The sequence below is a fragment of the Garra rufa genome, chromosome 9 (assembly GCF_049309525.1).
Source record: "Garra rufa chromosome 9, GarRuf1.0, whole genome shotgun sequence".
Lineage (NCBI taxonomy): Eukaryota > Metazoa > Chordata > Actinopteri > Cypriniformes > Cyprinidae > Garra > Garra rufa.
Window position 1 is genome coordinate 4605708 of NC_133369.1, and position 16512 is coordinate 4622219.

The 16512-nt window shown below is 34.2% G+C and overlaps 1 protein-coding gene across 1 annotated transcript in view; it reads right to left on the minus strand.

Annotated features, from left to right (window-relative positions):
• The window catches only part of LOC141342499 (igLON family member 5-like), a 233104-nt gene that overhangs the window by 29965 nt on the left and 186627 nt on the right, over window positions 1-16512 (minus strand). Inside the window, exon 2 of the mRNA XM_073846958.1 lies at window positions 8296-8377. Coding sequence (XP_073703059.1) covers window positions 8296-8377 — 82 coding nt within the window. The remainder of the gene's footprint in view (window positions 1-8295; window positions 8378-16512) is intronic.

Below are 16512 nucleotides of genomic sequence, written 5' to 3' on the forward strand. Positions count from 1 at the left end.
ATAAATTATTTGTCATGAAGAACTGTTGAAATATATTTGCTGCCTTGAAGCAACACTGTGTGGGAGGGGAACAGATATAGATGCAGCTGCTACAGAGAATATTGCAGTTACTGTATGTTGTTTTATTTATTTATTTATTATTAAAAATGTATTTATATTTACTTTTTCACATCATCCATTTATTCATATTCATTTCTTTAGGCATTTACTTTTAAGCCTAAATATTTACTTTATAAATATAACTTTTCTGATGCATGAAAACTGAAAAACTTATTTTTTATAATGCATGCAACAGAGGGTTAAATATCATTCTAGTTTTTTTTTTTAATTATAAAGTTTAACATATAATACAGCACTATCACTTACTCAAATGATCCATGTATCCATATGAATTATTTTTGATATTTACTTGACTTTTCTAATGCATGGAAACTGAATCAAGCATTTTTCAAAAATACATAAAATAAAATAAAGAAAAAATCATAATGCATGCAATAGAGGATTAATTTCTAGGTATATTTTATACAATATTTATGGACTTTTTATATTACTTATTTCTCTGTATTTACATCTAAAGTCCTCCCAAATCCCATGTATAACCTTTTTTAAAGCATGAAAATTAAATCAAACATTTGTAAAACTAGTGTTTTCATAATGCAGGCAACAAAGGGTTAAATATTAAGTTACATTTTAATAATATAGCGAAAAAAATGTAAACATCACAGCACTATCACAGTGCTTTCTCAATTATCCATTTTAAGCATGTTTCAGTATTAATTTTCTTTTGCATAGAAAATGAATCAAGCATTTTTAAAACATTTTTTTTCCACAATGCATCTAAGAGAGGGTTAACTTCTGGGTATATTTCATTCAATATATATGTGAAAAAGTGAAAATATCACAAAAATATCACACAGCACTACTCCACTGCTCATGAAATATATATATATATATATTAAAAATATCTTAAGTGTGAAAAATAATATCAAACTTTTTTTAAACTATTGTTTTCATAATGCATGCAACAAAGGGTTAAATATTCCAATTTAATTTTAATAATTTTGTGAAAAAAAGTGTTAAATATCAAACAGCACTATCATACTTATTCAAATGATCCATTTATCTATTATTATTATTTTTTTGTTATGCATGGAAATTGAATTCAATTTTTTTTCATAATGCATGCAACATAGGGTTAATTTCTAGGTATTCTAGGCTTAATTATTTTCTGGTATTTACTTAATGCATGCACATATTAATTATATCTTGGCATTTGCTTAACTTGCATAGCTATCAAAAAAATTCATAATGCATGCAACAGAGGGTTAATTTCTAGGTATATTTGATTCGATATTTATGTGGAAAAAGTGTATAAAATACCACACAGCACTACTGCACTGCGCCTTAAATAACTTTTCTTTTTTAAGCATGAAAACCAAATCAAATTTTTTTAAACTATTGTTTTTCATAATACATGCAACAATGGGTTAAATAGTCTAGGTACATTTCAATAATTTAGTGAAGAAAAATTAAAATATCACACATTTTTTGTATATAATTCATTTTTCACATGCATAGAAACTAATTCAAACATTTTTATTATGCATGCAACAGAGGGTTAATTTCTAGGTATATTTTGATATTTATGTGAAAAGGTATATAAAATATAACACAGCACTGTTGCACAGCTCCTTAAGCTGTCCTTTTTTAAATTTAATCAAAACTGAATTAAACATTTTGTAAAACATTTTCATAATCCAAACAACAAAAGGTTAAATATTTCAATAATTTAGAGAAAAAATGTAAAATATCACACAGCACTATCACACTGCTTATTCAAATGATCCATTCATCCAGATTATTATTATTATTTAAATAGTTTTTGGTATATACTTAATTTATCACATGCACAGAAAGCTAATTTAAACATGTTTTATAATGCATGCAACAGAGGGTTAATTTCTAGGTATATTTTGATATTTATGTGAAAAAGTTTATAAAATATCACACAGAACTATTGCACAGCTCCTTAAACTGTCATTTTTATATTAAATTGAATCAAACATTTTGTAAAACATTTTCATAAACCATGCAACAAAAGGTTAAATATGCAGAAAAGGTTCTTTATAGTGGAAAAAGGTTCTTTAGATTTGTTAAAAATGTTCTTCAAAATGGTTTTCAAAACATTTTCATAATGCATGCAACAAAGGGTTAAATATTATAGGTACATTTCAATACTTTAATTTTTTGTGTATATACTTCATTTTTCACATGCACTAAAACTAATTCAAGCATTTTTTTTATAATGCATACAACAAAGGGTTAAATAGTCTAGGATGAAGAACTTTTAACATCCATGGAACCTTTTAAATGCAGAAAAGGCTCTTTATAGTGGAAAAAGTTTCTTTAGATTTTTAAAATGTTCTATTTCCAAATGTATACACAGAGGCTTGATTCAGTAACTTAATCTGTTCTCTCTCAGATGAATATGTCTATTTGTTGACTTCACTGGGGTCTATAATACATTGATTTCAGTAGTGCAAAGATCAATGATCACCGGACAAGATGCTCTAAACACGTCATGGGTCCCGTCTGGATGCTCTGCTTCGATGAGAGTTTATGAGAGCATCAATTGCACCAAATCACAGGATTGTTTATTGAACAGTGAGGCGTGCATTGAAGTATTTTCATCCCGAGAAGTGCAAAAGCTTCTTGATTGAGGTTCAAAAGTAATGTTGCAACAAACCAGTAATCTAGATGACTGACAGCATTCGAAATGAAAAACTCTTCCCAGACTGGAGATGCAGTTAGTTGAAGTCTGTCACAACACATTCGGGTCAGTGCTCATAATCTTATCTTTCGCCTGCTGGCATTTGTAAATAATGCAAACATGCAATTGTGAGCTTGGTCAATTATTTTGCAGCAAGTATTGCCACCGTTTAGTTTGAGAAGAAGCAACACTGAAGACAGCAAAAAAAATAAATAAATAAAAAAAAAAAAATATATATATATATAAGGTTGCCATATAATTACTGAAACCTGCATTTCACATTCTATTGAATTAGACGCATATACTGTAACCCCATTGGTCGGGTGATATGAAGTAACCACAGTTGACCTCTAGATGTCACTGCTCTGCTCGGCTCTTTAAATGGAGAAATCGTGACACATTTAAGGCTTAAATATCACTCACATTCATGTCAGCTTTGACTTTCGGCGTATCAAACTGTGATATCACATCAATTCCCATTCCCGGTGCAGTTGTGTGGAATAATAATATGGTGCTTTTGAGAATATGAACCCCTGACAGCAGGTTCAGGAGTTCAATTGCTGGCTGATAGACTGAAACCAAGTCATTTCTGCCTGGAAACTGACTAACAACAAAACTAGAGAGAGTGAAATTAAAATGTTAAAAATGCACCCTCCAGCGACTGAGTATGATAAAAGCAGTAGGGCTGGGAGCTGTATGTAGATGACCGTATGTAGATATCAGTAGCAGGACTGCCTTACATTATTTAAATGTGACAGTTAATGGAAAAACACAGAATATTCACAGAATAGGGGAGAGTGGGGTGATTTGTGCCGGGGGGGAAGTAGTTCCACCCCTTGTTTCTAGAAAACCATAGAAGAAATTGGTCATGTGACCACATACTTTCGAAGAGCCATCCAATTTACCTATCCGCCAAAGAGGAGAGACACATGGCATGAGAGCTAAGCACATTTGTGACCCTGGACCACAAAACCAGTCTTAAGTTGCTGGGGTATGTTTGTAGCAATAGCCAAAAATACATTGCATGGGTCAAAATTTTTGATTTTTCTTTTATGCCAAAAATCATTAGGAAATTAAGTAAAGATCATGTTCCATGAAGATTTTTTGTAAAATTCCTACTGTGAATATATCGAAATGTAATTTTTGATTTGTAAAATGCATTGTTAAGAACCTAATTTGGACAACTTTAAAGGTGATTTTCTCAGTATTTTGATTTTTTTGCACCCTTAGATTTCTGATTTTCAAATAGATGTATCTCGGTCAAATATTGTTCTATCCTAACAAACTATGCATCAATAGAAATCTTATTTATTGAGCTTTCATATGATGTATAAATCTCAGTTTTGTAAAATTTTACCTTATGGCTGGTTTTGTGGACTGGGTCACATTTTAGCTCAAAAACAGTTTTTTGCCTTTCAAAGTAAAATGTATATGGTCAAGGTTTTTTGATTGTTGCGTCTGAACAATTATAGACAAGTTTGAAAATACTTCACACATGTTTTAGTGCTTTAGTAGGCTACACAGTGAGTCTATACAGTTAGCATAATGTTAGCTCTAAACTGCTGGATCATGCTAGTCTTTCAAAATTGTCAGGCTGGGGTGATTTGTGCCAATAGAGCAGGGTTAAGTTGTGCCAGTGGGATGTTAAGTAATAGTCCGGATCTGCCCAACCCTGTTCCTGGAGATCTACCTACCTGCAGACTTTAGTTCCAGCCCTGCTCCAACACAGCTCTCTGTAATTAGCAAGTGCTACCTATAAGAGATGAATTAGCTGGTTCAGAGGTGTTTGATTAGGGTTTGAGCTGAACTCTGTAGGATGGTAGATCTCCAGGAACAGGGTTGAGCAGCCCTGATCTAGACCTACATACCCACAGGGGATCATCTGTGTGAGGAAATGAGCGAGCCTCATCAGTGTTTGATTTACCTGCTGTTTGTCAGTTTTTTAAGTGGCTTAAGTCACAATGGGATGTTCAGAAATGTTCAGAAATGACTAATTTTTTCTTATATGTTACATGATTGACAGACAGTGTTTTGTTGACAGACAGCGTTCTAATTATTCACAAATATCATATATTGTGTATTTGAGTATTTTTGTGTTTTCCGAAAAAGTAGAAAATATGACATGCCAATAGTTTAATAGGGTAACGATATCTAAATAAACCTTAGGGGAGAGCGGGGCACAACTTAACACTTTTTGAATTTCGCGGTTTATGTAAATCCACTTGGGGTTCAGAGTACAATTTTTATCCACATTATTTTCACACTTGTCTAGTACAAATATATCGCTTTGTTTCATATTTACTGTGAATACGGTTTTCGTTATTTACCTCAAAAGAAACGAAGTGAAACGTGACAACATGCCCCATAGATGGGGTACATTGTAACATCTGAGGGGCACGTTGTAACACGACCATATGACAGCTTAAAATGTTATCTGATCTAATGAAAAAAATATACACAACAAACTAAAATATTTTGTCAGTAAAATACATGTGTTAACTTTTTCAAATGAAGTAATGACGTTTTTTTTTTAAATAAAAATGGTCTAATTTTGGAGTTTGACAATGAACACATCACAACAATGCTTGGAACGGCCCTGAATCGCAACACACAGCTGTACAGTAGTTCAAAACAATGTGGACAAATAAATGAAACACATTTAGACATTCAGAAAAATACTCCCGTCCCTCCACACACAGCTCTCATAGAACACCACACACATAAACCAGCCAAAATGCTTTACATTTCTTGAAATAATAACATCTGAACATCAAACATTGATTGTCAGCCTTTATTCACCTGTTTCTTATCAAAATCCTTAGAAGTAAATAGTGTAAATTGCACCGCTTATGTCATAGAATAGCATAGTTTAATAACAGCGGGGCATATTGTAACACAGTGTTACAACGTTCCCCATCTGCGCGACTGGAGTTTAAAACAGGTTAGCGTCTTCCGCTGGTTTGTCAAGCATTAATAAACTATCTAAACTGATAAATAACAAATTGGAGATTAAAATAATAGCAGTTTTGTCTAACTTTAAATGAATACTAAAAACAGAAATGAAAAGTTTACTTCAGCCAGAAATGTACTTTTACTATGGTAAAATAAATATTCAGCGATATCTTCAAAATGCTTTTGAATTCTGGCGCTCTTTTTTCTCTGCATAGTGTTGCTATGGCAACTAGTAAATACCGTAAATTTGGTTATGCTAACATGTCTGGAAATATTTGAACCACGTGTGATACAATTAACCCCGCGTTAGGTTGTGCCCCGCTCACCCCTAAATTAGTCATTTTGTAATGAATTTGTCTTGATTTTATATAGAATTACAGTTCATGACATTAAAATGTTCTTTTTTTACTTAAATAATCACTGGCACAATTTTCCCCGATGTATTCTCCCCAAAGGCGCAACTTACCCCGCACAGGGGGCAAGTTGTGCCACGAGACCACTTTTTTTCTGAACGCAATTATTCTGAATCAATTTATTTCAGATCCAAAGTTATTATTCCCAGGGATGCACCACATCCTGAAATATATGTACATGCTTAAACTGGAGGGATTACTGTCATGGCTTCACTATAAAGTCACTTTGAGTAAAAACTGGCACAACTCACCCCACTCTCCCCTACTGTGAAAATAAAGGGACACGACCAAAGTAAGTCAAGACAGGGAAGAATACAATATAAACGGGTGACTGTTAGTCACAAGGACAAGCTTGACAGTGTCAATTTGGTATTACATTCAAACTATTACAGTATATTTTAATGTTTTGCAACTTAATTTCTCACAAAATGGCTTAATATTTAACATGTCTTTATCTCACAAACACCACTTTTTTTTTCTCACAATGACTAAATTTCTCACAATGTGTCTTTATATCTCTCAACCAACACTTTATTTCTCATAATTGTGATTTACATTCCCACAATGTGTCTTTATGTCTTACAATTGCCGCTTCATTTCTCATAACTGTGACTTACATCTCACAATGTGTCTTTATATTACACAATTTCCACCTTATTACTCATAATTGTGACGAAATATCTCACAACGTGTCTTTATGTCTCACAACTGGGACTTTATTTCTCATAATTGTGACGTGATTTCTCACAATTTGTCTTTATATCTCATAATTGCTATTTTGTTTCTCATAATTGTGACTAAATATCTCACAACGTGTCTATATCTCACAACTGACACTTTATTTCTCATAATTGTGACTTGATTTATCACAAATTGTCTTTATGTCTCATAATTGCCACTTTATTTCTCATAATTGTGAACAAATATCTCACAATGTGTCTTTATATTTCACAACTGACACTTTATTTCTCATAATTGACTTGATTTCTCACAATGTTTCTTTATATTTCACAACTGACACTTTATTTCTCATAATTGTGAACAAATATCTCACAATGTGTCTTTATATTACACAATTTCCACTTTATTTCTCTTAATTGCGACAAAATATCTCACAATGTGTCTTTACATCTCACAACTGACACTTTATTTCTCATAATTGTGACTTGATTTCTCACAATTTGTCTTTATATATCATTTTTTGCCATTTTATTTCTCATAATTGACTTGATTTCTCACAATTTGTCTTTATATCTTATAATTGCCACTTTATATTACGCAATTTTCACTTCATTTCTCATAATTTTGACTTAAATTCTCACAATGTGTCTTTATATCTCACAATTGATCATAAATATCTCACAATGTGTCTGTTCATCTCACGATTGCCACTTTATTTCTCATAATTGGCACTTAATATCTCACACGGTGTCTTAATATTATGCAATTTCCACTTTATTTCTCATAATTGTGGCTTAATTTCACAAACACATTGTGTCTTTATTTCTCAGAACTGTGACTTACTTTCTCACAATGTTTCTTTGTATTACACAATTTCCTTTTTATTTCTCATAGTTGTGGCTTAATTTCTCATATTGTGTCTTTATATCTCATAATTGTGACTTAATTTCTCATTATGCATTTATATCACACAATTTCCACTTTATTTCTCATAATTTTGACTTACTTTTTCACAATGTTTCTTTGTATTATACAATTTCCACTTTATTTCTCATAATTGTGACTTAATATCTCCCGATTGCCACTTTATTTTTCATAACTGTGATATAATACCTCACATTATGTAATTGTCACACAACTTCCATATTATTTCTCTTCCAACTTAATTTCTCACAACGTGTCTTTATATCTCACAACTGTCACTATATTTCTTGTTGTATCTCATAATTGTGATTTTTTAAATCTTAAAATGTGTCTTTATACAGGTCACAATTGTAAGTTTATTCATTATAACTGAGAGATATTACTTGTAATTGTGATTTTAAAATTTACCTCACAATTATATGTTTTATTAGTTAATTTTGTGAGTTTTTGATCATATCGGCCCTCCCTTAGCAGATCAACACATCATTCCAAGGAAAGACGAGACTGTGTTTTTAAACCACATGACATAAGGATGCAGGTGCAATGTGCAATCACCTCAAAACGACGCTTTCTCCTTCCAGCACGGTAATGTTGTCGGGCAAGTGTCCGAACTCGGCCGCCTGAGCACCGGTGGGCCCTGCCAAAGAAAACGAGAGAGGAGAGACGGTGAGCACACAGCAGTTATTCCAACGACAGAAGGTCCACTCCATCCCCGAGTCCCCCGGGCGGCACGACGCCGGGTACTGAGTACCTCATTGATCCTGGTCAGGGAGGATTTGTTTTTGTGGTTTTGCTTAGTTATTTGCAAGGAGAGAATAATAAGACCGCAAAACGACAGCATGGAGCCGTCAGTGCTGACCGTCAGCGGGCTTGAATAATGATTGGGCTCTGCCCCGCGCGCCGCCTGGCCGTGCACTCGTCGAACAGACCCGATAATGAGCCCGGGGAAGAGGATTCGCACGGAAGCGGCAGAGCGTGAAATGAAGGAACCGCCACTGCAATGGGAACGCACACACACACACACACACACATACACACACTCGTGCACGAATGCTGTCACTTGTGTACAAACACGTACACGTGCGTTTTCATATGCACAAATCAAACTACACACTGGGATAGGAACAAACCGGGACATCAGAGGAAATGTGAATTTGCTCGGCCTGTTTGCAGGTGGCACCAACAACGTCAAATTCCTTTTTAGTTTTCAAACGCCATTCTTGTTCTTATCTATTCAGAGTGTGCAAAATACGCTCCAATTTCCTCTGCAAACAGAGATTAGCGTGCTATCGGCACTCTCTCGGCGTGGCTCCGTCGCTAGCCACGTCAACGCTGCCAAATGCCAGCGTGGCACCGTCTTCATAATCCCTGCCGCTGTCCTTAATATCTGCTGGCCAATATTGGGTCGTCCTGCCTTCGAGGTTTAATATACGAGACACAAGTGCAGTCAAGAGTTAAGATACACCCGGAAGGTGTTGGGTGTTTAAGTGTGATTGGAACTGGAGGAAGACAAAAGGAGACATGGCGCACGTGATGGCCAAGCGCTTGGCTTTTTTAATTTGAGACAGAGCCACGGCGGAGGCGCCCCAAATTGCACAGAGTAATGAAAAGAAGCGTGGGCTGCATTGTCATGCGCGTCATGGTATCGTACACAAATTGCATAAAGCTGCTTTGCATTATCCGCTGAAGTGACCAGCAGTGACATTGCTAAATTAAGTTTTCTCCACTTGCGGCACACAAGGGCACGGACTGATTTAAATCAGAGTAATTGCTTAATCATCTTTAATTATTTTCATTATTAATCATTCTTTTTAAAGACGAGTGCTTTAGTCTGGTGCATGCGTGTGCAAATATGAGCTGGTATGATTTCTGCAGTATTTAGGCCATGCACGATTTTTTTTCTGGATCCAATCTACAAAAACAGTGGTTGATATTGCATGTGCAGTTCATTTCTCACTAGAAATGGAGTTTTAAAAGAGTAGTTCAGCTAAAAGTGAAAATTTGCAGAAAATGTATTCACCCTCAGGCCATCCAATATGTAGATGAGTTTGTTTCTTCAACAGATTTGTAGAGGCAACAGTTTGATTGATTTGTTTCTTACAAATATGCATAAGTTCACTACTCGGGATGTTAATTGATGGACTGGAGTGGTGTGGATTATTGTGATGTTTTCATCAGCAGTTTGGACTCTCATTCTGACGGCACCCATTCACTGCAGAGGATCCATTGGTGAGCAAGTGATGGAATGCTACATTTCTCCAGATCTGTTCGGTGCATGCGTGTGCAAAAATGAGCTGCTATGAATTCTGCAGTATGTAGACCATGCACACAATTTTCTGTATCCAATCTATTAGCCTTAAAAATTGTGGGTGATATTGTATTTGCAGTTCATTCGTCACTAGAAATGGAGGTTTAAAAGAGTAGTTCCGCCAAAAGTGAAAATTTGCTGAAAATGTATTCACCTTCAGGCCATTCAATATGTGGATGAGTTTGTTTCTTCAACAGATTTGGAGAAATGTAGCAATGCATCACTTGCTCTGCAGTGAATGGGTGCCGTCAGAATGAGTCTCCAAACAGCTGATAAAAACATCACAATAAGTGATTGTTATTAAAAATTATGGATATTTTAGCCAAAGGCAACAGTTTGAAGTTTAAATGACGGATTTGTTTCTTACAAATATGCAGCTTTTCACTACTCAGTGGATTACTCTGGAGTGGATTATTTGTGGATTATTGTGATGTTTTTATCAGCAGTTTGGACTCTCATTCTGACGGCACCCATTCACTGCAGAGGATCCATTGGTGAGCAAGTGATGGAATGCTACATTTCTCCAGATCTGTTTGGTGCTTGCATTTGCAAATATGAGCTAGTATGATTTCTATGGTATGCAGTATGTAGGCCGTGCACACAGTTTTCTGTATTCAATCTATTAGCGTTAAAAATTGTGGGTGATATTTGCATTTGCAGTTCATTCGTCACTAGAAATTGGAGGTTTAAAAGAGTAGTTCAGCCAAAAGTGAAAATTTGCAGAAAATGTATTCACCCTCAGGGCATCCAAGAAGAGTAGATGAGTTTGTTTCTTCAACAGATTTGGAGAAATGTAGCAATGCATCACTTGCTCTGCAGTGAATGGGTGCCGTCAGAATGAGACTCCTAACAGCTGATAAAAACATCACAATAATCCACACCACTCCAGTCCACCAATTAAAATCTTGTGACGCAAAAAGCTGCATGTTTGTAATAAACAAATGTCTCATTAAACAGTTTTACCTTCAAATTTGCTTCTAGCTATCGCGTCCTCTATAACTATAATATTGCTTTCTCCTGTGCAAAAGCCATCTCATTTAAATCAAGAGAGAAATCTGCACAGATCAAACAAATATGTGGGTGGATTTTGATGTGAGAGACAACAGGAGGACTTTGTCAATGGAAGAAGTGTTATTATAAATTATGGATATTTTAGCCAGAGGCAACAGTTTGAAGTTTAAATGATGGATTTGTTTTTTACAAATATGCAGTGTTTCATTACTCAGGATGTTAATTGATGGACTGGAGTGGTGTGGATTATTTGTGGATTATTGTGATGTTTTTACCAGCTGTTTGGACTCTCATTCTGACGGCACCCATTCACTGCCGGTGAGCAGCCATTGGTAAGCAAGTGATGGAATGCTACATTTCTCCAGATCTGTTTGGTGCATGCATTTGCAAATATGAGCTAGTTTGATTTCTGTGGTATGCAGTATGTAGGCAGTGCAGAATTTTCTGTATCCAATCTGTTAGCATTAAAAATGGTGGTTTGTATTGCATGTGCAGTTCACTTCACTAGAAATGGAGGTTTAAAGTAGAGTAGTTCAGCCAAAAGTGAAAATTTGCTAAAATTGTGCTCACTCTCAGGCCATCCGAGATGTAGATGAGTTTGTTTCCTCATCAGATTTGGGGAAATGTAGCATTGCATCACTTGCTCTGCATTGCATGGGTGCCGTCAGAATGAGACTCAAAACAGCTATAAAAACATCACAATAATCCACAAGTAATCCACACCACTCCAGTCCATTAGTTAACATTGTGTGATGCAAAAAGCTGCATGTAAGTAATAAACAAATTTATCATTAAAACATTTTTACCTTTAAATTTGCTTCCAGCTAAAGTATGAGTCCTCTATAAATATAATATTTCTTTTTCCTGTGCAAAAGTCATCTCATTTAAATCAAGAGAGAAATCTGCCCAGATCAAACAAATATGTGGGTGGATTTTGATGTGAGAGACAACAGGAGATGGACCTTGTCACTGGAAGTGCTATAATAAATTATGGATATTTTAGCCAGAGGCAACAGTTTGAAGTTTAAATGATGGATTTGTTTCTTACAAATATGCAGCTTTTCACTACTCAGAATGTTAATTGATGGACTGGAGTGGTGTGGATTATTTGTAGACTATTGTGATGTTTGTATCAGCTGTTTCGACTCTCATTCTGACGGCACCCATTCACTGCAGAGCAAGTGATGCAATGCTACATGGAGGGGGTGAGCACATTTTCGCAAAATTTTAATCTTTGGGCAACTATTGTAAAGTTGAGAGCACTGTGGAATATATTGCATAAAATGTCTATGCATACAAAAGTTTTGCATATTGTGCACAGTCTATGTACTATATATAGTAGTTAGAAGTATATTAGTATGCATTGCAAACAGCCTCTGAGAGGCACTTAAAAAATTAAATAAATCATCCATTTATTAATTAAATGAAAAATGTAAAGCAAATGTAAAATAAAAATGTTAATTTAATTTATATATAAAGATATGGTTAGATACAATAACAAAACAATTTTAAATTCCATTAGCCAAATGCTTTTTTATATCTGCTTGCCAATCGAGTAAAAAAGCCAGCAAAGATGAACGCTGATGGAGATTTTGGGCGTGAGATGCACTTTGCATTACATTAAATGAAATAAAATGAATCACAGATAATATCTCAGCTCTTATAAATTGAAAAATTGCTATTTTTTTTATCAGAGTACACTTACAACATGACAAACCCAACATGACCTTCCGTTTCAACTGTGCTGAAGCATCTTTTTAAAATTTTTGTTCCGACAGCCAAAAATGAAGACATTTAAATATCTATTTCTAAGATGAACAAACTCGCTAAAATTAAACATGCAACTCAATGATGTTATGTAGCAGGAAAGCAGCATACCGTGTTTTCCATTGCATATCTTTTAAAAAACGGCATGCAACACGTTCACCGTGCAGGTTGCAGTTATGGGCACACAAGTATTGCATTCTGAACATTTCTGAAATTCTCTGGCTTAAAAGCACATTTAGTTGCTATGCACTTCAGGATGCAGGACGCATTTTCCTCCTACTCTCAGAAAAGCCAAGGTTCCTTCTACTGTTGCGCTTTGTTCTTGATGTATGAAACAACCTTGTAGACGTCCTGACAAATAACAGCACAGTTGAATGAAACGAGCATTAAACTTAAAGTGTTGAGAGTTATTTTTCTCGTTTTACTCATTTCCGTTTCTTCTCTTTACACACACACACACATAGGCTGGAATACTTTGCATCAAACGGATGATGCATGCACACGGTAAAGTCCCAATACATTATGGGGAAGGTTATAAAACAGAGGGGGTTATTCCCTATTCCCTTTTCAATTCTTATCTTCACAGCTCAATTGGCACCTCGGATTTTAATACCTGGCAGGTTCTGCTCCCCAGCCTGGCGTTTTATATCTCTAGCTGGGTCAACACTCACATGCCGCATGCACAAATACGCTTGATTATGAAGTGCTCCATGCTATTTTCGCTCTGTTGTGCAAACCACATCGGTCTTTTCCCAGGGTGTTCCCTGCAGAAATGAGGCGATGGACCAGATTTGCTTACTGGGATAAAAGAATATTTGTGGGCAGTGAGGGATCCAGCTTAGGTTAACATATTACAGGCAGGGAAATTCAATGAAAATTAAGTTAAAATCACATTAACTTGCAGTCTAAGATCTATAATCACCATACAAATGAGGGTAAGTAACTATTCCTGTGTAAATGTACCAGATATGTACAATACAATTTAAAAATCGCTCTAGGTAGGCAGATTTAACCATGATACAACTGTGGGGGCGATCATGGCTGTGCTATAGGATCCACACAACATCAGAGTTTCATCATCTCGGAGCTGTCAAAACTCAATCTAAATCCCTACAGACCAGAGGCAGTGTGAAAACAGCTGTGAAAGAATCAGTTCAAAGTCGCCATCTCTCAGAGAACGGCCGTCTGATTGACATATAAAACAAACAGACCAAAGCTGATTTATTTTCAATGATCTTTTTGCGGGTTTCATTAAGGATTGTCGAAGTTTTGTTTATTTATTTTTTTAATATGTGACCCTGGACCACAAAACCAGTCATAAGGGCCAATTTGTTTAAGTCGAGATTTATTCATCATCTGAAAGCTGAAAAAATGAGCTTTCTATTGGATTGGCTTTTCTATCTGAGGGTGCAAAAATCGAAATATTGAGAAAATCGCATTTAGAGTTGTCCAAATGAAGTTCTTAGCAAAGTTTTGATATATTTTTGATATATACAAAGCGAATAAATTGCATTTTTAAAAATCATTTGCCAAGTGACTTGATTTATCCATTAGCCAGTTAGCTATATACATAAAAAATATATTAATTTAATTATTTAAGTGTTAAAATATTTTAAGCAACTCTTATATAGCATTTTCAAAAAGCATTTGCCAACTGTTTTTAATCTATTTTACCATTAGTGAAAAAAAAAATTGACTTTTTTTTCCCTACATAAATACACAGTTATATACATATAAAAGTATTAATTTAGTTAACATTTAAAGCTGTAATTAAATGTAACAATAAATAAAACACAATTTTTTTTTTAAATGGCTTTAAATTGTATTTTAAAAAGCATTTGCCAGTGAATTTATTTATCCATTAGCCATTTGGTTAAATACCAATATATAAATAAAACAATATAATTTTTTTATTATTGTTATTATTTTTTTTGTAGCTTAATTAATATGTAAGTTAAAAAGCATTTTCCAACTCATTTTAAGGCAATTAGTGGAAAAATAATAATAATTTGACAGTTTTTTTTCCCCAAATAAATATACGCAGTTATATACATAAACATATTAATTTAATAAAATGTTAAAATATTTTAAGCAACTTTTATATTGCTTTTTCAAAAAAGCATTTGTTTTTAATCTATTTTACCATTAGTGAAAAAAAAACTGTAAATTTTTTCCACATAAATACACATAGTAATATACATATAAAAGTATTAATTTAATTAACATTTAAAACTGTTATTAAATGTAACACTAAATAATACACTATTTTAAAAAATGCCTTTAAACTGCATTTTTTAAAAGCATTTGCCAGTTGACTTTATTTATCCATTAGCCAGTTGGTTAAATAAAAAATATATAAATAAAAAATATAATTTTAAGTATTTTTTTTTGTAGCTGAATTAATACGCAAGTTATGAAATATGTAGTTAAATTTAACAATTAAAAACATATATTTTCAATGCAGCTTTAATATTGCAGTTTAAAAAGGCATTTTCCAACTCATTATTCTATCTCATTATTATTTTCCCTCCAAAAAATATATATAACTTAAGTTTTTCTCAAATAAATATTTTATATATATTAAATATAAGTTTTTGCATTTGCCATTTGTTATAGCATCAGGTTCACTGAAAAACTTAAAAGTGTACATTTCTGACTAATATTTTAATTTGCAAACTAATTTTTAACAGCATTTTTTTGTTGTTGTTGATTGGACAGACAAATGTAAAACAAAATGCTAAATAATTTATCAACAAGATAATTTGTGCATAATGCATAGTGACAAAGTAATTTAGAATTTTATGGTATAATACAAACAAAGACTTCATGAAAGATTAGGACTAACTAAACTGAAGGTGAAAGTCGCAATACAAAACAAGATTAAGAAAGTAGTAAAGTGTCTAGACTACAACAACAGTGGAATTGAAACAGCATGAAAAGGCAGTTTTCACAGTAGCAGCTACTTTCTCCAGATCATTAACACCATGTTGCAGCTCTGGCGTTCATTCAACAGCACTTACATTTCATCTCTTGGTCCAACAACTCAAAGCTCTCTTTAGCTCTGTCCTTCAAAGTTAAATGTCTTCCTAAAGCGTCTCGAGACACCCTCAGCATCCTTTAACTGTTCACTGGGCCTAAAACAGATGCATCATTTGCTGCGTTCGGTGCTTCGCCTCACGGAGGCTTCGGGGCTTGATTCCCTGAGACCTGTGGGACATTAATTCAAACATGATTTGTATCCCCTTGACTTTTACATGCTCTCGTTTGTAATTGCACTTGCTTCTGGCGCAAAGTTATTAAAAAAGCGAGCTGGAGTTCGACGGCGGAGAGCCGCGGCGCCTTTGTACTGCACATCTATTGCTGGCTGCCCTTGATCATCAAATAAACACTGAAACTTTTGAAAGCCAAAGCATCACAAATGCTGAGGATCCAGGGAAAATAACAAATGTGTGACAATAACCTGCTGAAAACAGTCTCGGGAGGAAAAGTAGGAAGAAATTATTATATTTTTCACCTCAGTTGTGTTATTACATGAGGTTGGGGTGGGTGACAGAACCCAAATTATGTACATTATGGTAACGATATACATTTCCAAAATGCTTTTTGTTTTTACACATTGGGAAAAAATATCTATATATGTGTGTATTTAGTGCATCATCCAAAATATATACATTTCTGTAATAAAC